Source organism: Heterodontus francisci, chromosome 25, assembly GCF_036365525.1.
Source record: "Heterodontus francisci isolate sHetFra1 chromosome 25, sHetFra1.hap1, whole genome shotgun sequence".
NCBI lineage: Eukaryota > Metazoa > Chordata > Chondrichthyes > Heterodontiformes > Heterodontidae > Heterodontus > Heterodontus francisci.
The window spans coordinates 64,409,649-64,436,745 of NC_090395.1; the positions used below are offsets into that span (position 1 = coordinate 64,409,649).

A 27,097-nucleotide genomic window follows, 5' to 3' on the forward strand; every position below is an offset into this window, starting at 1 on the left:
TGCCTTTATTTTATTTTTGCCTTTTTTTCCCCCCTTTGTCGCTTTTAAGATTGTTGCATTAAACAATTATTATACCTTCTGGCAATGGAAATTCCAATGTGTCAACCATGCATTTTGTATCATTACTAGGAAGTCCAAGCATAACTTGTTTTAGGTTGCTAGGATTCTGATAGAGATGCACATTGGAATTTGTGTAGTCACTTCTTCCTTGCAATTCCGTCCCTCTTTTCTTGAAGATGTCTTCCAGTAGAATAAGGTTCAACTAATGCCAAAAACACTGCCCAGGTGGACATTTTTCATGTGTGAAGATGGACAGCGAGTGTGACCAAGCTATGCTACTGGAAGTGGAGCCTTCAAAATGAAATTGATTGATTTTTTGTTAGGTAAGAGTACCAAGGAATACAGAGCAAAGGCAGGAGCATGGAGTTGAGGTGCTTATCAGCCATGATCTATCTGAATGACAGAACAGGTTGAGGAGCTGAATGGCCTACTCCTGTTCCTAATGTTAGAATATATCCACCAACAAAGCCAAATCCACACATATGGATCTTCCAGCAAGACCCAAGGGATAGTATCTGGTAATAGGAAACCGGCTGAATCATTTTCAGCCCTATCCACAGCAATGCCAGTTGTAGCAGTCTTACTGCTAGCATAGTAGCAGACAGTAAACATGGGGCTTTCTGGTTTAAATTAGCTTAATGCTGCACTGGGCAGCAAGTATACCAGCTATGCTGTTGAACAGCTTGTGAAGACCTGGAGAAACTTCCGCACTCAGTACTGGAAAAACAAACATTGGTTGCAATATTGGTAGGAATTCAAGTTTAAGGTGGGTACAAAGCAGCCAATGCCTACTGTTCTCTCCTCATTGCTGATAATACCCTTCAAGGAGGGTGAAATATTGACAGCAAGCAAGTAAAACTGATAGAACAGATCTGTTTTAGAGAGCAGTTCTGCATATCTGAGTTGCTCATTTCGCCCTGTCTCACTGAACGGATGGGCACAGTGAATAATTTACAAAAACGCAAATCGTGATTAATGAGTTCTGATTGGAGTAGCTCTTGTTGCTACTCAGCAATTAAAAGGTTTGAAAGTACATTCCACCACATCTTAATGGTATGCAGTGCGGCCCCAAAGTGCTGTAGCACCATATAGCTGGAATGTCTAATTTAATTTCTGTGTCTAGGTAATTTTTGTAGATATTCTAACATAAAGAGACAAAGACCTGGAAATAAGGCAGATCTGTTGGCATCTGAAAGCAGAAGTTAACACTTTTGGTTGAGTTCTTTTATGCGAATTGAAAAAGGAAGAAGCAGAGCTTCTAAATGCTAACTTGTCTTTATAACCAGGTCAAACTTTTGATTGTATAGTGCCTTTAACAAAAAATGTCCCCAGGCACTTCACAGTAGCATTGTAAAGCAAAATTTGACACCGAGCCACATAAGGAGACATCAGGGCAGATAACCAAAAACTTGGTCAGAGTTATGTTTTAAGAACCTTCTTAAAGGAGGAAAAATAAGCAAAGATGTTTCAGGAGGGAGTTTCAAAGCTTAGGGCCTTGGCAGCTAAAGGCATAGCTGTCAATGGTGGAGGTATTCAAATTGGGAGTCCTCGAGGCCAGAATTAGAGGAGTGTGGGTATCTCAGTGGGTTATGGGGCTGGAGGAGATTAGAGATGGGAAGGGTGTGGCCATGGAGGGACTTGAAAACAAGGGTGCCAATTTTAAAAACCATTTTGCTGCTTAATTGGGCACCAATCCAAGTCAGTGAGGGTGAGTGAATGGGACTTGGTGCGAGTTAGTTCACAGGCTGGTGATAACAGCCCTGCTCTGTTTCATGCTTTCATTTGAGATTTCCAGCATTCATGAGGTTTTAATGCTTAAATTTTATATTCAGATCCAGCTGCTCTTGCAGTGCGATCATGGAGCTGCTACTGGTGTAGCTTTCTCCTTTGCTGCTTCAGATCCCTGCACTTATGACACATGCATAGCTGACAACTCAGTGGTCACCCAGTGCAGAGGGGAGTGGACAAATCGGAGGACCTCCTCATCGGTTTGCCCCTAGGCCAGGGTAAGTTGGCCATCCACAGCAGGTTGGATGCAGCTCATGGGGTGGTTGGCTGCCTGCCTGCCTCTCTTCTGGGGTCTTCTCCATGGCCTAGAGACCCTGGAGATGGAGCATGCAGGTTGGTATGCTAGGGGCCTTCCACACCAGTGGGGACTGGAGTGCAGTGCAGCCACCAGTAACAATGCTAATTTCATAAGTTTTTCCTTGTTTTACTTATATGGTTTAGTTCTTTATTAGTTTTGCCCATCTAAAAAAGGAGACACTTTGGGTTTGGTTTCATACTGGGGAAACCCAGTGTCTATTGGTTTATTTAGAAAAGGCATATCTTTTTTATTTCTTTTTCTCACTGACATCAACTTGCAATTATGTAGCCTCTGTAAAAACAAAATTTACCCCTCCCGCTTCACAGTGGCATAAGGAAAATCAGCTGCTGAGCCAAAGAAAGAAAGATTAGGAAGGTTGACAAAAAGCTTGGCCAGATGTGAGTCTTGAAGGGGGCAGAAAGTGAAAAGGTGAAAAAATTTAGGGAGGGAATTTCAGAGTTTGGGGCCAAGGCAAGAATGACTATTTCAAAGGCAGATTGGCTGACGTAGGTAATGATAAGGATGGGGTGGTGTTACGACTGAGATGGGAGGAGTGCGCTGTCTTCTAGTTCCACTTCTCCACAGGTCACAACATATGTTTAAATATTTACCCAGTTACTGATATGGTCGATCATATACTCTACTCTTTATCACAGAATAAAATACACCAACCAGGTTTCTTTAATAAACAACAAAATTATCAGTTTATTATAAAACAAGACTTATCCAGTAATGAAGCAAAGCATTAACACAGATTGAAATATTGAAAGTTCCCCTTTTAAAAACACCACACAAAAATTCTCACACACACTAAAAAAAAATAAAGAAATTCTCTCTGCAGAGGCCTTTTACAAAAGAAAGACCAAAAAAAAGAATACTTTGGCCAAATACTTGCTAATTCTTGAAGAAAAACAGAGAAGATATGTACGATGTCAGTTGTCCCATTTGGTCTGACGTCAGGGAATATGGAGACGGTCACTGGGATCTTTTCAGAAACAGTTCATTCTGGAGATGTCGAGAATTAGTCTGGTAGGCTTTCCAGGAGGAATATGGCGTTAGGGGGTTCAGTTATCACTCTGGATTTGCAGGGTTTTTTCAAAGAGGTAGAGAAAGGAGTTGGCATTTTCTCCGGGTCTCTGAGAGAGGTGCAGGAAAGATGAACTGGGAGTTTCATTTTCAGCAGGCTATCAAACCAACTGCTTTGCAACACTGACCACACCCTAACTGAACCAAAACAATATCTCAGAAGCGAAACCAATTCCTGACCCTCATAAATCTTGACATGTTACTTCTCTGTAAATATCTTCCCCAAGTCACCAAAGTTTCTGTTGTTTATTGGCCTTAAGGCATGTGATATCCAGTAAAGGTTTGTTTTCAAACAAGACCTTTCAGTGAAATTTCAACACTAAACAAAGTCCAGCATCTGTGATATCTTCAGCCTTCCATAATGAATCCATTTCCACAATTTAAATATGAGTCCTCAAAAAATATTTAACAAAAATGGAGGTACTTTCATAACTTTTCCATCCTTGGAGGAATGAAATGCCATTTTTAAATGTGTTTCATTACAAAGTATGGAAAAACAACATGAAAAAGAATACTAAAACACATTTACACACTCATTCTCATTCACTCTTTACCTGTTGCTAATACAATTCTTTGCATTCGGATAACTCAAAGAAAAGTTAAATCCCAGACAAAGCATCTGCAATTACATTATATTGCCCCGCAATGTGAATAATCCATCAGTGATAATGTTGCTGTAGTAAATGCCATTGAAATAGTCTGGCATTCTGGTTTTTAAATTTTTTCACAAAGGCTAGGGGGTTATGATCAGTATATACCAGTGTCTCTCTGTAGTCGTGGTGGACATATACTTCAAAATGCTTAAAAGCTTGTAATAAACCCAGCCCTTTTTCCACTGTTGAGTATCTCTTTTGATGTCAATTTAGCTTTTTGGAAAAGTATCCACTGGCCTTTCTATGCCTAATTCATCATCTTGTAAAAGGACTGCACCAACCCCCAGGTCACTAGCATCAATTGCTACCTTGAAGGGCTTAGTGAAATTTGGGGCAGCCAACACTGGTTCAGTAATCAAAATGGCTTTCAGCCTCTCAAAAGATGTTTGGCACTCCCCTGACCACACTACCTTGGTTTTCTTTCTTTGAAGAAAATCCAACAGTGGAGCAGCTATAGCACAGAAATTTGGTACAAACTTGCGAGAGAAACCACACATCCCCAAAAACCTCATGATTTCTTGCTTAGTCCTGGGGTAGGGAACTCCACCAATGCCTGCACGTTTGCTGTTCTTGGCAATTGTTGTCCTTGCCCTACTATATGTCTGAAGTAGGTTACCCGTGCTTTTGCAAATTCACTTTTGGCAAGGTTTATCACTAAATCAGCTAATTGTAATTTTCTAAACAGAGCTTCTAGTTATTCCAAGCTGTCCTTCCAAGTGTCACTGAATGCCAGCACATCATCAAGGTAAACCACACAGTTAGGAACACTGGCTACCTCTTGGTTCATTAGTCTCTGAAAAGTGGCTGGGGCATTTTTTAGCCCAAATGGCATCACTCGGCATGAGAAAAGACCATCTGGTGTGACAAAGACTGATATTTCTTTAGCTCGGAGTGTTAAAGGAACTTGCCAGTATTCCTTTAACAAATCTATTTTTGTAAGAAACGTGGCACTTCTCACTCTGTCAATACAATCTTCCAAGCGAGGAATTGGGTAGGAGTTTGCTTTTGTTACTGCATTAACCTTTCTATAGTCTATGCCGAATCCAGTTGAACCATCAGGTTTAGGTGCTAACATGACTGGGGAACTCCAGCTGCTTTGACTGGGTTCAATTAGATGGTTTTCCAACAAGTATGGGATTTCTGCTTTTACCTAGGCCTGTTTCTCTGGACTTAAGCAATAAGGATGCTGTTTTATAGGAAAGGGTTCCCTTACATCTACATCATGTATGGCTAAGTTTGTACATCCTGGTTTGTCCCTACAGACTCATTTACATGCTGTGAGTAGCCTTGTTAGCTCTTCTCATTCAACATCTAAGTATGAAAGTATAGTGTCTAATCTCCCTAACAATTCAGTATTAGCTAACCAGATAATAGGAGGTTCAATTTGAGAATTGTCTAGGCCTCCTTCTGCTTCATCCTCACTATCCCTTTCATCATTCACTGTCCCTACTACCTGACATATCTGTGCTTGCTTATCCTCCTACCAGCAATGATATTGTTTCAACATATTGATATGACACAGCCGATTCTTTCTCCGGCGATTTGGGGTGTCAATCAAATAATTTGCTCTACCAATTCTTTTGACCACTTTATACGGACCACTGAAACATGCTTTCAGCAGTTCACCCTGTAAATACGAACACCTCATCCCCTGGTTGAAACCTTCAGGTCTTGGCATGCTTGTCTGTCCATTTCTTCATGGTTGTTTGGGAAGCTTTTAGGTGTTCCTGAGCCACTTTGCAGGTTCTCGTGAGCTGCTCCCGGAACACGGATACATAATCTAACACAGAAGATTTGTCCCTCTGTTCTAAAAACCTTTCTTTGATTAGTTTAGAGGACCTCTTATCTCACGTGCATAAACTAATTCAAAAGGACTAAAACTGGTAGACTCATTACGTGAATCCCTAGGGGCAAACAAAAGAAATCCGAGCCCTTTATCGGAATCATTGCGATATCTATGACAGTATGCCCTGATCATCGTTTTGAAGGTCTGATGGTACCGTTCTAAAGCACCTTGTGACTTTGGGTGGTATGCTGAAGACTTTAACTGTGTTATACCCAGATTATTCATAACTTCCTGGAAAATTTTAGACATAAAATTGGAACCTTGACCCGACTGAATCTCAATCGGTATTCCATATATAGTGAAGAACTAGGTTAACTTCTCTACTACTACCTTAGCATAAATTGTTCTCTAGGGAATGGCCTCTGGAAACCACGTAGCCATACTCATGATAGTGAGTATATATTGGTGTCCCACTTTTGTTGGACAGCACAGAAGAAGGCCATTCTGCCCATCATGCCTGTGCCAGCTATTTGAACCATGAAAACTATACAGGCATTTCCCATTGAAAATAAAGTGCATAAAAAGATGTGTTGCCGCATTATCCAAATCCTCTAAAAAAAATCCTCAAAAACTGGTGTGAGATTTAGAGGTGCCGGTTTTACAGCAGTTTGGTTTTCCCACAACATGGCACATATGGCACGTTTTACAAAACTGCACCACGTCCTTGGAAAGACCTGGCCAGTAAAAATGCCAACATATACGTGATTGGGTCTTCCAGATCTCCACATGTCCCGCCATATGAATTCCATACGCTATCCTTAATATTTCCCGACAATACTTGGGCAGTACCATTATCTTGTGAACAACTGTCCGTTCTTTGTCCGCAGGTCTGAAGAGGTCTCCACTTCCTCATCAGAATCCCATTTTTAATATAATAGCCTTCCGGGACTCCCTTTGCTTCAGCTTCAGTTAGAGTCAATTGTGCTACTTTACTTAACTCTGGATCAGCTTGCTGAGCCTTGATCAGAGAAGATTTACTGAACATTTCCTTCAGATTTTCCATATCCCCAAAGAAAGTTTCAGATATTCGGTTATCTGTCTGTGGTGCCAATCTGACCTCCGACAATGGAACTTGTTCAGCCATTGCTCAGGTCACTACACACGAAGGAAAAATTCCTGGAACCTTTTCCTGCATCTGTTCTGTCGCTTTGACTTCACTTGGTCTTTCAGTGACAACTGGAGAAGCTACTACCTACACTCCAGCCAAATCATTCCCCAGGAGTAGGTCAACTCTATCTACAGGCGAACTATGGACAACTCCTACAGTTACTGTTCCAGACATTAGGTCACACTCCAAGTGCACCTGATACAAACGTACTGGTATATATTCCTTGCTGATACCATTCACTAAAACCTTGGCATTCAATGCGCTCACTGGTGGAAAAGTTATGCCTTTCCCTAGCAAAAGAGTTTGGGTGGCTCCTGTATCCCTAAGTATAACTATCGGTTTACCTGCCTCACTTGAGAGATAAAGAGTTACTTTTCCTTCAGACATGAATTCCCTATAACTCTCAGGTATCTCGTTCACATCCCCCACACTCAGAGCGGTTTTTGTACTTGGCCTTACAGCTGCAGTCAGAGCTACAGATTGATCTGTTGTACTGTCGGTCAGGGCCCCTTTCTGTACATTGGCCTTGTGTAACCCAATAAGTCTTATGGGTTTACACCGCAACTTCCAGCATTCTGCACAAATGTGTCCCACCTTGTGGCAATGGTAACACTTAGGCTTGAAGACCTCACTTGCACCCTCAGCATCATCCTTTGTGGCCTGAGGAGGACATCCCGGGGCGTTCTCAGGCGTCCCTTCTTGTCCCCAGCTACTTGCCTTCCTTTTAGCCTCTATCCTTTGTGGGTTTGTAGGGATGACGGACAAAGAGTTTCGGCTTGTAAACAAGCTCATAATCATCAGTGATCTCAGCTGCCTGTCTGGCTGGCTGTTGGAACCTTCTGGTTCTCTACATGGGTTCTTACTAATGAAGGGAGAGAATTTTTAAGTTCTTCCAAGAGAATTATTTCCCTAAGGTTCTCATACGTGGTCTCTACCTTTAATGCCCGCATCCAATGATCAAAATGAATTTGCTTTACCCTCTCAGATTCTATATAAGTCTGCCCAGGCTGTCTCCGGAGGTTCCGAAATTTCTGCCTAAAGACTTCAGGGACTAACTCATACGCAGCCAGAATAGCCTTTTTTGCCATCTCATAATCTGCAGAGGCCTCCTCAGAAAGCATAGCATAAACTTAATGAGCTCTGCCCATCAACCTGCTTTGCATAAGTAGTGTCCAGCTTTCCTTTGGCCACTTCATCTGTCTGGCTATCTTTTCAAAAGAAATGAAAAATGCCTCTACGTCCCTTTCCTCAAACTTCAGGAGGGTTTGCACAAATTTGAAAAGCTCCCGTGGGCTAGAATCACTTCTTCCTTTACCAAAAGTTCCACTGGAATCAAGGCCACCCCTTTGTCTTAGTTCCAGTTTTTTTTTTAAATTCGAATTCCCTTCCTTCTCTTCCTCTTTCTTTTGCCCTTTCCTCTGTTTCAAGTTCAAGTGTCTTCATTGTCAATTTTCTTTCATGCTCAAGCTCAAGCTTTTTCATGTCTTTTCCTGTTCAAGCTCAAGCTGCTTCATCTGTAACGGAATCCTAGCTAATTCCACAGAACTACCATCTAGATTGCCTTCTTCTTCTTTCAATTATAAATGTTGTGCTATTACTTCAATTATTTCTGCTTTCTAAGCTCCGGGTTTTAACTCTAACCCCAATTTTGCTGCCAATGCTATTAGCCTAACCTTGGTTAAGTTTCTCAAATCACTCAGGAATAAGTCGTCCTTCTCCAAAAATGTCATAGCCGCTGATAAATCCATCCTGTTAATGTAACATTTACTCGAAAGCACAAGAAACCTGTTTTTTCCTTCTCCCCTTTTCAATTGTTATTACCCTACTTACACACCGTCAGCTTTGAGTTATCCCGCACAGAGCCCCCAGTTATATGTTACAACCGAGATGGGAGGTGTGCACTGTCTTTTCTAGTTCCATTTCTCACAGGTCACAACATATATTTAAAAATTTACCCAGTCACCGATACAGTCAATCTTATACTCTTTATCCCAGAATAAAATACACCAACCAGGTTTCTTTAATAAACAACAAAATTATCAGTTTATTATAAAACAGTAACAAAGCAAAGCATTAACACACAGATTGAAATATGAAAGTTCCCTTTTTAAATACCCCACACACAAATTCACATGATTATTTTGAAAAAATAAAGAAATTCTCTCTGCAGAGGCATTTTACAAAAAAAAAAGACAAAAAAGAATACTCTGGCCAAATACTTACTAATTTGTGAAGAAAAACAGGGAAGATATGTAAGGATGTCAGTTGTCCCCTTTGGTCTGGCATCCAGATACATGGAGATGGTCACTGGGATCTTTTCAGAAGCAGTTCGTTCTGGAGATGTCGAGAATTAGTCTGGTAGGCTTTCCAGGAGAAATGTGGCATCAGAAATTTCAGTTATCACACTCTGGATTTGCAGGGTTTTTTCAAAGATGTAGAGAAAGAGGAGCTGACACACTAGATTTCTCTGGGTCTCTTAGAGAGGTGCAGGAAAGATGAGCTGGGAGTTTCTTTTTCAGCAGGCTACTAAACCAATGACTTTTAAACACTGTCCACACCCTAACTGAACCAAAACAATATCTCAGAAGTGAAACCAATTCCTGACCCTCATAAATCTTGACATGTCCCTTCTCTGTAAACATCTTCCCCAAGTCACCAAGGTTTCTGTTGTTTATTGAGCTTAAGGCATGTGTCATCCAGTAAAGGTTTGTTTTCAAACAAGACCTCTCAGTGTCCTTTCAGTGAACTTTCAACAAAAACAAAGTCCAGCATCTATGAAATCTTCAGCCTTCCATAATGAATCCATTTCCACAATTTAAATATGAGTCCTCAAAAAATATTTTTTAAAATGGAGGCACTTTCATAACAGTGGTCATCGGCAATCTTTGCGATGGAGAGAATATAAGATTGAAACCACGGTGAACAGGATGCTGAGGTTATGAAAAGTTTGGTTCAACCTGAGGCAGTGGCCAGGGAGGGGAATGGAGTAGACAATGAGAATAGGGAGTTCCACTGAGCTGGACAGTAGAGGAGATGCGTTGAAGGGTAATATCACTTACTATATTGGAGGTTGCACAGAGGGATAATGCACCATGGTTACAATCATAGTGATACTTGTGAGGGGTTAGGGCCATTTCAGTGCTACAGGAGGAGAGGAAAACTATTGGAGGAATTAAAACAGATGTTGTGCAAAAAAAGATATGCATGCATCTGGGAAGTAAGAATACATTCAAAGACCTTGGAGAAGAAAGAATGTTGGACATGGAGTGGTAGGTAGCATGGAAAGAAGTGTTGAAAGGTGTGTTTTTGAGGAACTGGATTTGCCATTAAGCAGTTAGTATAGAATTATTTGGTTTGCAGAAAATTACCAGGCTTGCTATTTTGTATGTGTGTTTGTTTATTAAAAACTATTCCACAGAGGTTTGAGACGTTTTACATTTTAACCCCTTTTATTCACCCGTCCAATTCTTTTGGTGACTGGTGATCTTAATTTGGATAATTTGAGTTGAAATCTATATTATTTGTTTTACCTTTTTCCCTACTTGTCTGTCTCTTTATTGTATAATGTTCTTTGCCATACTGCTGTAAGTGAAACTGCGTGGTACAGCTGCAACACCATTTTCACTTGTAATAAACAGTAGGAATGAGAATTCTTGTTACTAAGATCTAAAGTAATAAAGAGGATGCATTGGAGAGAAAGATATAAGACAAATTAATGTCCCAATGCATCAGTGAGTATGTGGCTGCATTGTGAACCATTTGCAAGATGCAAAACAGCAACTTGCCAAGGTTCCTTTGACAGGACCTTCCAAACCCACAACCTCTACCACCTGGAAGAACAAGAACAGCAGGCACATGGGAACACCATCTGCAAGTTCCCCTCCAAGTCATATCCTGACTTGGGAGTATATTGCTGTTCCTTCATCGTCACTGGGACAAACTATTGGAACACCCTACCAAACAGCATTGTAGATGTACTTACACCACATGGACTGCAACAGTTCAAGAAGACAGCTCACCACCAGCATCTCAAGGGCAATTAGGGTTGGGCAAATATGAGGTTGAACGTAAGAAATAGGAGCAGGAAAAGACTATTTGGCCCCTTGAGCCTGCTCCACCATTCAATAAGTTCATGGTCGATCTGATTGTGGCCTATCCTCCATAATCCTTGACTCTCTTGTAGATCAAAAGTCTGTCTATTCAAAGACCCAGCCTCCACTGCTCTCTGGGGTAGAGAATTCCAAAGATTATCAACCCCCTGTGAGAAGAACTTCCTCCTCAGCTCCGTATTAAATGGGGGACCCTTATTTTTAAACAGTGCTGCCTTGTTCTAGATTCCCCCATGAGGAGAAACATCCTCTACCCTCTCAGCATCTACCCTGCCAAGCCCCCTCGGTATCTTATATGTTTCAATAAGATCACCTCTCATTTTCCTAAACTGCAATGAGTATAGGCCTAACCTGCTCAACCTTTCCTCATAAGATAATTAAGACAACCCCTTCATCCCAGGAATCAACCCAGTGAACCTTCTCTGAATTGTCTCTAATGCAAGTATATCCCTCCTTAAATAAGGTGACCAAACTGTGTCTCGCCAATGTCCTATACAGTTGTAGCAAGATGTCCCTACTTTTATACTCCATCCCCCTTGTAATAAATGCCAACATTCCACTTGCCTTCTGCATTACTTTCTGTACCTGCTTGCTAACTTTTTGTGATTAGGTTTTAGGGAGTGCCTTAAAGAAGAGAGCGGCAGAGAGGTTTAGGGGGTAATCTCAGAGCATAGGTCTTCAGTAGCTGAAGGCACATCGCAGAGGATGGAGAGTTTAAAATCAGGGATATGTAATAGGCCAGAATTGGAGGAATGCCGAGATCTCGGAGGGTTGGAGGGGTGGAGGAGGTTAAAGAGTTAGGGTGGGGTAAGGCCATGGAAGGATTTGAAAACAAGGTTGGGGGAAATGAGTCGCAAATTGATCAGTATCGGAATGGCAAATGCAGAAGGGATAAAAGGAAACAGAAATGTTGCCACAAATTCAATGACGCCCAAGGCTGCATAACTTGTTGCTGAGGTTCCTCCACCCTAATGAAGAGTGGTAGGGTGTAGTTTATGGAATGGTAACTGTGCAGACAGGAAACAAAGCTATTCTGTGCTCTTTGTTCTGCACCAGTAGCGATATTCACTAAAATTAAATGGTTACTCATAGAAAAATGTAATAATTAAACAGATAATGAGCTGACAAAAAAGTCAGAGGATTGCTTTTTATTCCCAGCCAGTTAGTAACTTAGCCATCCATCCTAGAAATACCTGCAAGGATGAAACTACAGACTGGGATTTTTCTCGGGTAAATCATGCTTCCTTCCAACCAGTCTAATGGTTAGGTAAAGTACTGGAGTTTCTTAGTCAGGTCATTTGCCAGATGTCTCTTCCCTACACTGGCATTTTATTTATGGGATGTGGGCATCACTGGCAACGCCAGCATTTGTTGCCCATCCTGAGTTGCGCTTGACAACTGAGTAGCTTGCTAGGCCATTTCAGAGGGCAGTTAAGAGTCAACCATATTGCTGTGGGTCTGGAGTCACATGTAGGCCAGACCAGGTAAAGATGGCAGATTTCCTTCCCTAAAGTATATAGCAACATATATTTATGCAATTATCTTAAGTAGAGAATGAAAAAGAAGCAGGTGCAAAGGAAAATGCCAATGGAAATACAGCCAATCTTCTGCAGCATTCACTCAGCCAGAACCTGTGTTCTGCAGCAATTCCCAGGATGGCCAGCGGCGGGGCTGTCGCCCGCCGAGACGCGGTGCCTGCCGGGATCCGTAGTTCTAATCCTGGACCCTCCCACTTTCTGTCCCCAGTGGCGAACTACAGCTCCCAGGGTGCACCGCACGCAGCCGGCGTCACGTGACCAGAGCGGGCGGGTGGAAAATATACAGTGTGAAAGCTCGGCGGAATCGAAATCAAAAAGAAAATCGTTTAATTTTTTTAATTAAAAGTTAAGTGTTTTTTTCCGGTTGTTGGTAGTCACAAGGAAGCTGGTGAGGTGAAGGCTGTGGGGGTGATGATGGCTGCAGGGCCTGAAGGGGATGTTTATGAGGCGCGTTGATGCTGCTCCTCCCTCATTCTGGACCCAACTGGGCCACACTATGGCAAACGACTATCTGTTCAAGGTGCTGGTCATTGGTGACTGCACGGTGGGCAAAACCTCTCTGGTGCAGCGTTATGCTAATGACAGCTTCAGCAAGAACTACAAGTCCACTGTGGGAGGTAAGAGACATTTATTGCTCTGATTTACAACATTGTTGTAGGCAAGATTATTTAGTTACTGATGTGACATAACAATTGCAGTTGTGCGAGCAAAACTTGGAGACTAAGCAATTTTTTTGGGGGGGGGGTGTGGATTTTTTTTCAACTGAGGTTTTTGTGAAGTAAAGAACAAAATTTGCTTGCTTCATAACTTTTTCGTTTTGGAAATTGGTAATTAGCGTTCCAAGTATTCACTCTTCCTAATCTCTCCTGGTTTGATGTCTTGTTTTTTTTCCCCCTTCAGTGTTTTGGAGTTTTTCCACGTTGAAGGTACTATATAAGTGCAACTTGTTGCTTTTATTTCTGAGGCTTGGTATCTTTCAGTGTTAGCAAAATTCTAAAATACAACATAGATGGAAGCCATTCAGCCCATTTTGCCTATGCCTGCTCTTTGAATGCTTTCTAATTAGTCCCATGCTTCTCTTTCCCCATAGCCCTATACATTTTTCCTTTTCAAGTATATATCTAATTCCCTTTTAAATGTTACAATTAAATCTGTTTCCATTGCCCTTTAGCTCAGTGTGTTTCAGATCATTATAACTTGCTCTTTTTTTAAATTTCCTAATCTCTCCCCTGGTTCTTTTGCCAATTATTTTGCATCTGTGTCCTCAGTTTATTGACTCTCCTGTCAGTGCAAACAGTTTTCCCTTATTTATCAAAACTGCTCATTTGTGACTTTTTTTAAACTTGAGTAATCATGTGATATTAATTAATTTTTATAATTAAGTGTTGTCACTTTTAACAGTGTTTAAAGTGCTAATAGGGCACCAAATCTTTCAAATAGCTTTTTCCCCTAATGTGCAAGCATGAAGCATTAAAGCTTATTTTTTTTAAAATTCAACTGTATCAGCAGTGAAACTAAGAATTCAAGAAAATATTCCACCCAATTATCCTGTACTTCTCCCTTGGGATTTGGTAAATGGTGCCAATCTTTCCATGATTTCCCCCTCTTTATTACGGTTTCTCATGCTGATCCAAATTCTGTGTCGATAGGACTGGAACAATGAGATTTTTATTGTAAGGATTCACAATTTTAAACTGTGAGTTTAGTTGCACTGAAATATTCTAGGGATATTCCTGAAGTGAAAAGTCTATGAATATGATTTAATGTCTCGTGTCCTATTTCTTTAAAAAAAAAAGTTGTGTATGAGTCTCCACCTGGTAAACTTTCTTAACTTTATTTCCTTATGCTTTGTCATCTTATTTATAGAAAAATCCTTAATTTTAAGACCTGTATGTGTGATTTTCATCAGAAGTAAATAATGAATGTGGGTTCATGATCAGAGTACCTAACATGTAGATTTCTGCTGTGAAAGCTGTCTGTCTTTATAGTATTGTAAAAGGAAACTTTTCTAACTTCTCTACTACTTTAACCCATATTAGAATATTAAACTTTTTTTACTTAGCAGCACTGCAGATTGAAGAAAGAACTGCACAATGAACCTTGGCATTATCAATTAGTTTGATGGGACTAGGAGTAAATGAAATTGTAGATTGCTCTGCAATATAAGTAAAATAAGCCGATATGCAACTGTGTTGAGATGGGAATGTCTTGTCTATGATGAATTATCAAGTTGAAGGCTTCGTGTCGGAACATGAGCTGTGTATCAGCTGGGTGTGTGTGATCCAATTTAAGTTGTTAATGACTAGCATTACATTTTTTACACAATGATGTGTGGGCAGAGCTGTGCATGAAAAAATGTTTTTGAAGACACAATTAGGTTTAGCCATTTTTCTTTCTCAAGCAGGAAGAAATAGGAAAAGGAAAGGCTTACAGGAAGTATTGAGGAATATTAACAAGCCCATATGAGATTGTAATTGTTTTGACTTTCTAGTTATAAGGGACATAAATCAACAGGTATAAAAAGAAATCTGCTTAATGAAAATTGGAAAGGGGAGTGAAACTATATCAAATTACTGTGTTGCTTTTGAGGATGTGGTGAAGTTGATAGTCAGTTTCACAATATTACATGAGGGACTGGTAATAAAGGGTGAACTTTGCAATTTGGGAAAGAAGTCAAATGGATTGAAAACCAGTGGGTTCATTTTGAAAGCATATGTGCTGCCAAATCATAAGTTGTTAGTAATTCCATAACAATGGAGTAAGTCTATTTTGTAATCTTTATACTGCCTCCAACAAACACCAGTATATGTATGTAAAGTACAAATGAGTTGCAAGCTTTTGTTCTGCTGGCAGACCTGTGATATACTTTAGATCTCACTCTTATGTGGACATCTCTCATAGCTCAGTAATAGTCTTGGAGTCATTTACGGCAGAGAGAGAGGCCATTTGGCCCATTGAGTCCATGCCGGCTCTCTTTTAAACCGAGAATGGTTCTAGTTGTACCAGAAGCAGAATAGCAACTTAAAGTAAGTTTAAAACTGAATAAATGCTCACCACAAGTTTTAGGTTATCCTGTAACTTAATGTTTGGTAGCGTAATATTGTGTGATCTATAGCAAGAATTCTGCAATATGTAATGTAACTGCTACTGCTTAATTTTTGAAAACTTTCTGCACATGCAGTATTTTAAAACAATCCAATCTCTCTCTTTCAGCAGTTTTGCACCCTGTATAGCACTTAATGTTCACAGGGTACAAGACTGAGATAAATATACCCAATGGATTCTTCCACCTAGTTTATATTCCTGTGTAAAGCACGGGCGCTTTAGACGAAATTAGGTGGGAAAGCTTGCATACCCTTAATGGAAAGAGAATTATGCAGGTTTCCTGATATGCATGTGACCTGCCCTGTCCCATTTAGCTGTGCTGTGACCAGGTGATTTTTATTTACAGCACCTGGACATAAACAGTCTACCTCAATATTTGTCAAACTGCAATTTTATTTGATCTAAATTTATCAAAGCACGGTTGATGGTATTAGTCCAAAACAAAATGGGACTTTCCTACCAGATTTATTTGTTCATTTCAGCGTCAGCTTGGCTAACTGATACCTCTTGGCGCTGAGCCAGATGATTGAGGGTCAAGTGCCACTCTGTGAATTGAGCAAATAATCTAGACTGACACTTCAGTGCATCACTGAAGAAATGTTGCTGTAGGAGGTGCCGTCTTTCCAATTATGTCTTTAAACTAAGGCCCTACCTAAATGTGTAAAGGGTCCCAAGGTACTTTACCAGAGTAGGGAATTTTCTTGGCTGTAACTCGTCCCACCACAGATTAACCCCTCATTCATCTCTTTACTGTTTATGGGGCCTTGCAGTGTGCAAATTGGCTGCCTCGTTTGCCTACAATGCAGTGACTACACTTCAAAAGCAATTCATTAACTGTAAAATGCTTTGGAACGTCCCTCTTTGTACTTTCATTGTATTTTATTTACAGGTTCCATGCTGGTTGGTAGCAACTAACTGTGAATATTGAAAAAACTTTATAATTTCATCTTCTGCATTTTAGTGTAATTAATACCTTATGAAAATGAAGTCCTCTTCAGTGGACGTTATCCTTTTGTATAGTTTCTTTTTTAAAAAAAAAAAGAAAACCCAGAATTTGAGTCTTTGACACTGGTAATGCACCCCTTTGATAGGATTTTAATGAACATTTAGCCAAAGATGGTAAGTTTGAAACCTTACCTTTCCTGATAACTGATCAAAATGTAATCAAATGTAAAGGATGAAGAGGCCTACATGATGACTGCAAGATGTGTGCAGTGGGATTCTTCCTCTTTTTTAAAAAAAAAATTCTGTTCACAGGCATAGTCTTAAGTGTTGGCTTGCACGACAAAAATTAACAGTGGTGCAATAAAATGAGTCAAATATACAATAATAGACTGGGACTTTACTGTCTCCATTCATTTCATTACTACATAATTCCTCAATTTTTAACTGATTTACAAATACAATACTGCTGGCTCTCTAGTTATAATGAAAAGCTTTTGTAATTTCATATAATTCTACATGGGCTGTTTCAAGGGAGGTGCTATCCCATCATGGGAAAACTGAAGTGGTCCATTTTACTTCTGTGGAACTACAGTTATAATCATGCTTTATCCCCCGTGTTATACTCAGGAAGGCTATTTATTGGCAGACCTGAAGCAGAGTTCTCTTGGCTGGGTCTTTTTTTTTTTGGCGGGGGGGAGAAATGGGTTGGATTTTGCGATCAATGGCAAAGCGATAGTTTTTGTCGCTGACTTCAAAAAAAACTACCCACAAATTATCTAGTGATCTCTGTGGCGCAGATTTCCCCTCTCCCGATGGCAGTTTAAATCTGGGGCCAAGTCAAGGGGATCTCTAGGCGTCCAGCATGTGATATCAGCAAGAAGGGAAAATACCCAATCATATTGAAGTATTCTCACAGGTCGCAAACCAGGAAAAAAAAAACACTGAATCCCTTCGCTTTTAATTTTAAATTTTTGCAGAACAAAATAAATGGGACAAAGACATGGGATTAAGATAAAATATCAAACCTTTTTTTAAAAAATTGTGAAATTTTTAGGAAGTTTCCATCACTTTACTGCTTAGGGATTGCAATCTGGGGCCTGAACAGTGCACCCTTAAGGAACGTAGAATCACCAACAGCAGCTTCTGAAGTTCTGCGTTATGCTGTGCATGAGCAGGCTTCTGCAGTTGCTGTCAGTTTCAGTGGAGTAATGATGATGAACGCTGACCGTTTGCCATCATGACCACTGCAAAATCCAGGCCAGTGTCAAATGCTGTCCTTTGTTAATTGAATCTTTGCTAAATTGAACATGTTTTAAAGTTTTTTTTTTCCTATTCATAAATTACAGCTATATTTTCTTATTACTTTCAGTGGACTTTGCACTGAAGATTGTACAATGGTCTGACACTGAGACTGTTCGACTCCAGCTTTGGGATATAGCCGGTAAGTGTCTGTATTAGTTTGACCAGAAACATTTAAAACCGAGGTAATTTCCAGATTCCAATATTAGTACACAAATAAATGAAATGGACCACATTGAAAAGAATGGAAGAACACCTAATGTTATGTCAGCCCCTTCTGATCTCTCAAGTATAGAAGTATTCAATGCCGTTTTTAAAATTGCAGTAACAGTCCCCCAAGATCAGCTTCTTGAGGTTGTCGCAGTCAGGATAGAAACAACGGCCCGAGTTGAAATATTCAGAAACGAGATTGAGTTTGCGAGGCAATAATTGTTTGACAGCCATATAGCATATAGGAAGGGAGATGTGCTAAACAAAGAAATCACTCTGGTTTGTTGTTTGACATTCTTGTTAGATTAAATTACAATTCTACATGCAATCTTAAGCATTTTTCACACATTCCAAAAGATAAAATAATGGCAGTGCTTCATTGCACAACTGTCATCAAATTAACCATTTTTAGGTGGATCACTAAATATAGTGGTAGGATGTTTGATTTCCAAAGTGAGGGCTGGTTCACATCTCAGCCTTACCTGCTGCTTGCACTTGGCTTCCTTCAATATGTTTATGATGCTTCTGGCTTGGGGCGCATATGTGAATTTGATTAAAGGAGGTAGGGATTGGTTTGAATCACAGAAATGCCCTTGTGGTAGAAAATATAATGTAAACTGCTAGCCTTGTAACAGAGATTGACCAATTTAGATGGAATTATAAATATCATAACTTTTATCTCCATTTGTAAGATTTAATTCTAGAACTAGGTGAGGGGGCAGTCCTTGATAACACACAATCCATTACTGACTGGTAACTGGAGAACATCAGTGTTTTCTCAATTTTAGCCCCAATTTTTTTTAATACTGAGGGTGGGGAGGAATTAAGGTTTGTTTCGTTTCCAAAATATTCTGCTTTTAAAATGAGATCCCTAATTAAATTCATCCCAATTTTATGCATTGTAGTGTCATTTACTTTATGGTGTAATCAAATGCTGCTTCTGCTTCGCTGTTTGCAAAATATGAATTGTAAAGTTGAGTGCTAATGTTACAATTCTTTTACTAATTAAAAAAAGGAAAACATGCTTTTCCCCTGAATGAGGGGACTTCACTTTCTTTTGTGTACTTGGGTAAGGGATTGGTATTTGACAGAATGTTCCACTTTGGTGTACTCTAAGGACGTGTTACAGCATGGATCACTCACTGAGCTTCCCAGTATTATGTTAAAGTAACTCACTTGGGCATGTTTTTTTAATCTAAAATTTCTATCTTTTGTAACAGGAGTGAGATACCAAATTTGTTTGCAATTTTTGTCGTGCGAACTTTGCTGCATAATAAATTGGTACTTTTTTTCTCTTGGCCTCTCCTCTTCCCCCGCCCCTGATAATTTTTGTCACTTGAATCTTACCAGAAAAAAACTTCCATCATTTCACAGGACGTGGAAGGACTGTATTGTAAGTCAGCACCCTGCTCAGTGAATGAATGATTGATTGATTAACTTGTACTCCTAGGCCAAGAGCGCTTCACCTCCATGACCAGACTATACTATAGAGATGCAGGAGCGTGCATAGTTATGTTTGATGTGACAAGTACAGCAACGTTCCGGAATTGCCTCAAGTGGAAGCATGATTTGGACAGCAAAGTTGCTTTGGTGGATGGAAGCCCTGTGCCATGTATCCTGCTAGCAAACAAGGTGAATTGAAGTAGATTTGATGCAGCACTTGTATGTCTCAAGATTTATATTGGCTTTTCCATTTGTGAAGGAAAGTTTCTCAACTCTAAACTAACCAGGCACACTTGGACTAATTTAGAGCAAAATATAATTTGTCAAACTTTTAAAAAATTTTGTAATTAGAACTTGAAAATACAGAAATCTGATGTGATTTTTGAGTGTTATTTGCTTCCAAAGAAGATGTTGCCTGATGAAAGTTTGGACTTTTTGACTTAAAGTTTTTGATGATGAGTTGGCTTGCAAGCAAATTGCAGCAATTGCTTTACTTGCATATAAGTATCATGAAACTTTAAATAAGGCATGAGAAAATGTTATTGAACCAACGTGTCCTTCCACTTTTTTTTTTCTACCTGGAAACCTCCCCAATTCACTTAATTTTGCTGACAAAAACAAATGAGCAAGGTTAGAAGGTTCCAAGATATGCTGAAATTCTGTCAGATAACAAGGAAAATTAGCTTTCTCTTGAGTGATTGTTTGACATTTACTGTTAGAACTTTTAATCCTGCTTTAAACCAAATATTTATACATCTGTTTTAAGATTAAGCATTAGCACTTGAGAGTGTATTCCACATATCTACTACCTTTGGTGAGGGAAGAACATCTGTTCCTGCTTGCTGATTTATCTACTTGTTCTCTAGTACTTTAGTTGGGGTTAAATGTGAATAACCTGCTTGTATGTGCATTTTTGCTGAACAGCCTTAATCATGTTCCCTCTTGATGCTTTCTTCAAATGAGAAGTAAACTGCCAACCTTATAACTTGAATCACCCATAGGACCTTTCTTTGAACTCTCTAATGCTTTGATATCTCTTTTTTGAAAGTAAGAATAATGAAAACTGACTTCCAAATGTCTCTACCAATATAGTGAAGGCTTTTCTTTTTTGGAAAAAAAAACTGTTTTGATTTTTTTTTTTAAGATTCACCCTCTATCCCATTAGTTCTTTTGTAGCAATGTTTCACTGGCTATACCCAAAACAAGATCCATGTTGAAATTCTTTCATTTGCATCTTTTTCATTGTACACAAACCAATAGTTTGTTTCTCATATATATTACTTATGTTGTTCCACATTAAATTTCATCTGCCATTCTTTAACCCAGCTGTTCAATTTGTTCAGATTCACTTGAATGCGATTTAATCTGCTTGTATAGTTCTTTGTAGCAAATTTTCTTTTTATTTGCAAATTGCTTCTGAATTGGGTTTTTGAGCAATGGAAACAGTAAATGTCCCAGAACAGACTGCTGCAAATCTCCACTAGTCAGTACCCAATATGCAAACTTGACTCCTATTTATTTTCCCATGCCAATTTAGTGTGGGTATGTAACTTGGTGTTACCTTTTTAGTTCTTGAAAATAATTCTGCTCGGTCTTTAGGTTGTTGGGTTGCTTTATTCAACTGATATTTATTTTTGGTATTTTACTGTGTTTTGTGCATCATGCAGTTTTTCTCTGGCCCCTTGTGTAGTCAAGCTTATTAATATATACACCATATTGGAGCTCCCCTGTGTGCTCAATACTGACAGGATTCAAGTTCGTGACTTCCTGATCCCAAGCAAAGGTGGCAGATGGAAAGCTGGCATCGCCCTCAACAAATGGATGATAAATCAAGACTAGTAATCCAGAGGCTCAGACTAGTGCTGTGGGAACAAGGGTTTGAATCCCACCATGGCTGATGGTGAAATTTGAATTCAATTAATCTGGAATTTAAAAAAAAAAAATGCTAGTCTAAAGGTGACCATAAAAGCATGTCGATTGTTGTAAAAACCCATCTGGTTCCCTAATGTACTTTAGGGAAGGAAATCTGCCGTCCTTGCCTGGTCTGGCCTACAAGTGACTCCAGACCCACAGCAGTGTGGTTGACTCTTAAAAGCCCTCTGAAAATGGCCTAGCAAGCCACTCCGTTCAAGGGTAATTAGGGATGGGCGATAAATGCTGGCCTAGCCAGTGACGCCCACATCCCACAAACAAATCCTTTTTTCAAAAGAAAAAGGAGCTCTTGTTCCTCTTGAGCACCTTCTAGTTGTCAACAGTGTAGCGGTCTTAACAGGAGTTTGGGAGCAGATCTCTAACCTCTCAGTCATGTAGGTATGTGATCCATGGGAATTTGAATTAGAGGAGAAAGGAATAATGAATTGTTAAAATAAAGTTCATACTAAAAAATACATTGACCACTAGATGGTGGTAAAATTATTGGGATAAACTGTGTAGCACTGTGGAACAGTGTTTTAAATACCACACATGTGGGCTGTAAGAAAAGTTTGCAACGTTATTAAATATTCTTGGATATCTTTTTCAAATATGCAGTAAAGCTGTGACCATGAACATTTACTGATTTTTGCTAACATAATTTGGATTGGAAGGAAGAGATAAATGAGATACTGGTTTTATAACTTAAATTTTCAGAACCATCTTTAACTGCCACATCTTTCCTTTACCAACTGCAGTGAAAAATATTCAAAAGTTGAAAATTTCAGAAGGTCCCTGAAAGCTTTTTTTTTAAAATCCCATCGATGGCTGCAGTTGTTCAGTACATAGTCATTTTAAAAGTGTTTAGAAAAGGCTACTTTTTGCCTTGGCTCCCTAACCTGGAATTTTATTTGCATAATGCTTTGTACTTTGATAGAAAAATGCTCCTTTTTGTTTTTTACTTAGCATTTTTTTCTCTTTCTCCCCCACCCCAATAGTGTGACTTGTCAGAATGGGCACTCAGCAGAAGTGAGATTGATATGTTCAGTAAGGAAAACCATTTTGTTGGTTGGATTGAAACTTCTGTGAAAGAAAACAAGAATATTGCTCAAGCCATGAGGTATGTTGTGGAACTGCTCCAAAGGAATCGCTCTGTTTGAACTTGTTAATGTAATAATATAACTTGCAGGAAATTTGAAAGACATTGCTTTTTTTGCCTCTTCCTGAAATTATATACGCTTGGAAGTGAAAACTGCATAGTTTAAAATTCAAATGTCTTCAAATTCTGGACATTAAGCTTGTTTTATAGATGAGCATTTTAACGTTAACTTAAAATTCCATTTGCTTTGTTTTTCAGAGTATTAGTAGAGTGTTTGATGTCAAAGCCTAGTTTGGGATCTCCGACCCAAAACCAAGGAGATTATATTCAACTAAGGGATGTGCCAACAAGTGAAAGTCATCGGAATTCAGCATGCTGTTGAAAAATCATAATACACTACATATGTCAAGGAAATTTGTATGACCTCCAAGTCTTCTAATGCATTAAATTCACCAGACTAGTTCTGGAGGACTTCTGCACTTAGAAATATTGTATGCTTCGCAGCCGTGTAAGTTGATGTCAATTTTTTTGATTATTGAATTGTTGGGATCTTTGATCAAAGTTTTAAATTGGTTAGTGGGTTAATTCTACGAGAAATTGAGTTCTAGACTCCTGATTGATGTAGGGTTAGAAGTAGAACCTAATTTTATTCTAGCTTCACTATGGACTTCGACAAACTTGACCTACAAAATCAAGTAAGCTTGGTCTTCAGTATTTGAAATTTGCAAATTAAGTTTATTTTTAAATTGCAGTTTGAACTCCTATGCTAACTTTGGAGTTTGATCCAGGGTCAAGGAGAAAAAAATAAATTTCTCAGGATTTTCGTTTCAATGGTGTTGAACTGTTCACTTTATACACCTGTGCCAGTGTCTCTGGAACATTGTACAAACCAAATGATGAATATTCTGTACTATACTTAACTGTTGTACATATTGTATTTTGTGATGAGACTTTTGCATGAAAAAGTGTAATCTGAGATATTGCAGACGTATATCCACAGGGAATGGTGATTGACAAATCTTAAGGGAGCTTACAAGCCACTTGATTAAAGCGTGTTATTGCTAGCTTTTATTACCATAATCTAATGAGGCAGTCAATCATTTTATTCAGCTCACTTTTGCAAAGCATCAAATTAGTAGTTGGGTAACCAGTGTCTTTAGTTTTGTGGGTTAATATGGCAACATAAGGCACGTAATGCTGTGGGGAGTTTTTTCAAATGTTTTTTTAATTAAATGTATTTGTTTGCTGCAGTGATTTAATTTCTGTAAGACTAATTAGTTTTGCTTCAACCAAGAAGCTGCTCTGTCCAGTGTTGATGGCAGATATATTCTTTTTTTTAATAATTTTTATTTAATTAGTCCTAACGCCTAAATGCAGCTTTCAGTTTTGCAAGAGAATTGCACCACATTGTACAATTAGTGATTTTTTTTTTGGTATCTATTATCTGTATAAACCATTCTTAAATTCTTTTGCGCACTATAATTATGGATAGATACAGTTTTGGGAATTTTGAAAAATCTGCAAAGCCTTGATTCTGAGTTTAATTATTTCAAAAATGTAATTTCATCTGAGAATTTAATGAATCAGGAAATTCTGTTACTGCTGACTTTTGTTGCTGTTGCCATTATTTCACCAACTTAATGCCTTTTGAATATTTTTTTTTCTATTTTCTTCGTAGTCCTTTTTGAATAACCTTCATTGCAAAACTGCAGCTGCACTACAAAAAGGATTATTAATTGCTTTGTGATGTTTAAATTCCCTCCTTCCTTAAACAATACTTCTGCCAAGATGGACATAAGATTGCCTTCCAGGCCTTTTGCCAAATGACACTCACTCTGAAAGTCGGGGCTAAGAGTTATTACTGAGAAATCAATTGGAGTTATATATTGTGCTTCTGCCTGTCCAGAAACCTCTACACCTAGTTTGGTTGTGTGTAAGTGGTGACTTTTTGGGAAATTTCTTAGGAATGACAGGAACTTTTAATCACTTGTAGGATTATTTGCAACTTATTAGTAAACAATTGCTGTGGAAAGTCGTCTGAAATAGTTTTGAATAATCAACATTTTATGGCAGCTTTTAGAAGTGATTTGGGTGATTAAATATGAATTCCTTGTAGTTCACGGGTAATAAATTACAGGTTCACTTTGGGCATTAATTCATGTGAATGGTGAATTCCTGTATAGAAGTTTCTTCTGTGAGACTGTATGTATCAAATTAGTTAATCTGTAGTCTGTAAAATAAGGGGAGGACTGATCTGGTCAATGTAATTTTTTTAATGCCGTTATGATATGTATAGCATCCAGCATAGTACTTCCCTCATAGCGTGCAGTCTGAAGTAGTTGTTGGCACACCAAAACGAAACCTAATGTATGCCCCTTTTCATATTTGTAATGTAGGCTATGTTACTCCTTGTTCTACTAAAATTCTAGCATTGCTGCTTACCACCTCCATGATTTTACCATAATTAGAAAGCCCCTTCCTCCAGTTCGAACAAATTGTGGATAAAATTTGAATTGAGCTTCCTGCTCTCACCATGAACATTATCCATGTGTATACATATTGTAAAGAATAATGCGAGTTGGGGTTCTAAAATAACTCAACTCAGGACTGAGGTGAGCTTGATAAAATGCTTCAACTTCCGCAGTTTATGTTGCCATCTCAACTTCAAACTGCATGCTTGTATTTGTGAATAAGAATACAATCCTATTGACTTCCTATATTTTGATAGCATTAGAACTTCTTGTCAAGTTTCAAGTGGTCAAACACTTGTGCAATAGTTTTTTTTTTTGCATCCTTTTTTTATGTGAAATATATGTAATATATAAATAAAGAATTTATTGTTTTTCAAAAACCATGCTCTAACACTAGTAACTGGACTTTTTGGGGAGGGTTGGATTTTGCAATGCACAAACCCAAGTCCAACATGCCATGATTAAACCAATTAAATTGTGTTAAAAGTGAAAGCAACTGTGCAAAAAGTGATGTGCGCAAAGCAAATTGGGACAATACTACCACATGATTTTTGTTTTTGCAGTGTGCAAAGGATGGTGGATGAATAGAGTTCAGCTGTATTTCATATGGTTTATTATCTGTAATGGTTACTTAAATGCCTACCCTGTCTACTTTTTTAGTAGCTCTTATGGTTGACTAATCAAGCAAATATAAACTTGTCTCAGTTGGTAGCACTTCTGCCCCTGATTTTACAAGTTTGAGGATTCAAGCCCAGTATCTAGGCTGCCACTTCAGTGCAGCACTACGGGAGTCATAGAGTGCTACATACTATTCATTCATGGGATGTGGGTGGCTCTAGCAAGGCCATCATTTATTGTCCATTCCTAATTACCCTTGAGAAGGTGGTGATGAGCCATCTTCTTGAAATGCTGTAGTCTGTGCGGTGTAGGTATCCTACTTTTCTAGATATCGATCTTTCAGATGAGACATTTAAAGCGAGGCCTCGGATGGACATAAAAATCCCATGGCATTTTTTTTTTAAGAGTAGGGGCATTATCCCTGGTGTCTTGGCCAATATTTATCCCTCAATCAACACCTTGTTATTATCATGTTTGTGGGAGCTTGCTGTGCACAAATTGGCTGCTCCGTTTCCTTCAGTACAACAGTGACTACATTTCAAAAGTAGCTCATTGGCTCTAAAGTGCTTTGAGATCTCCTGTGGTTGTGAAAGATGCCATATAAATGCAATTGTTTTATTTTTAGGTACACCCACAGTTTTAGGGAGTTCCAGGATTTTGACCCAGTGACGATGAAGGAACGACTATATATTTCCAAGTCAGGATGGTGTGTAAATTGAAGTGGAACTTGAAGATGGTGCCTGCTGCTCTTGTCCGTCTAGCCAGTAGAGATTAAGGGGTTTAGGAGGTGCTGTCGAAGAAGCCTTGGTGAGTTGCTGCAGTGCATGTTGTAGATCGTACACACTGCTGCCACTGTGTGCTGTGGAGGGAGTGAATAAGGTGGTGGATGGGTGCCAATCAAGTGGACTCCTTTTGTCTTGGATGATGTCATTGAGTATTGCTTGAGCTGCACTCATCCAGGCAAGTGGAGAGTATTCCATCACACTCCTGCCTTGTGCCTAATAGATGGTGGAGAAGCTTTGGGGAGTCGGGAGGTGAGTTAATGACTAGAATATCCAGTGTCTGGCCACAGTATTTGTGGCTAGGCAATGGTAACCAACCCCACCCACCCCAGGATGTTGACGGGGCTTCAGTGATGGTAATGCGATTGAATGTCATGGGCAATTGGTTAGACTTTCTCTTGTTGGAAATGGTCATTGCCTGCCACTTAAGTGGTAAGTAACATTCATGTCACACATCAACCTAAGCCTGAATGTGGTCCAGGTCTTGCTGCATGCGGGCACAGACTACTTCATTATCTGAGGAGTTGCGGATGGAACTGAAAACTCTACAATCATCAGTGAACATTCTCACTTGGAGGTGCCATCTTTCAGATTGGATATATCCAATGAAGATACTATGTCTACTCGAGATGGTGGGTGATGTAAAAGCACAAATGGTGCCATTTGAGGAGAAGCACGACCAGGTGAGAGAAGTCCAGGGTTCCCTTTCAGCCTTCACCTGGTCTTAC

The 27,097-nt window shown here is 39.2% G+C and overlaps 1 protein-coding gene across 1 annotated transcript; it reads left to right on the top strand.

The window, feature by feature from the left end:
- The first annotated feature begins 12,740 nt into the window (after positions 1-12,740).
- On the top strand, positions 12,741-25,294 carry LOC137384118 (ras-related protein Rab-7L1-like). Its single transcript, XM_068057731.1, has 5 exons — positions 12,741-13,103; positions 17,906-17,977; positions 19,496-19,677; positions 22,398-22,519; positions 22,757-25,294. Exons 1-5 carry the CDS (start codon positions 12,923-12,925, stop codon positions 22,878-22,880), a joined length of 681 nt encoding a protein of 226 aa, XP_067913832.1. The 5' UTR covers positions 12,741-12,922; the 3' UTR covers positions 22,881-25,294.
- Positions 25,295-27,097: the final 1,803 nt, after the last annotated feature.

Excerpts from the sequence above, each read along its gene's own strand:
- LOC137384118 (XM_068057731.1), top strand. The coding sequence starts at position 12,923 with ATGTTTATGAGGCGCGTTGATGCTGCTCCTCCCTCATTCTGGACCCAA. Across the intron at positions 19,678-22,397 it reads GTATCCTGCTAGCAAACAAG|TGTGACTTGTCAGAATGGGC; the intron begins GTGAATTGAAGT and ends CCACCCCAATAG. Across the intron at positions 22,520-22,756 it reads AATATTGCTCAAGCCATGAG|AGTATTAGTAGAGTGTTTGA; the intron begins GTATGTTGTGGA and ends TTTGTTTTTCAG.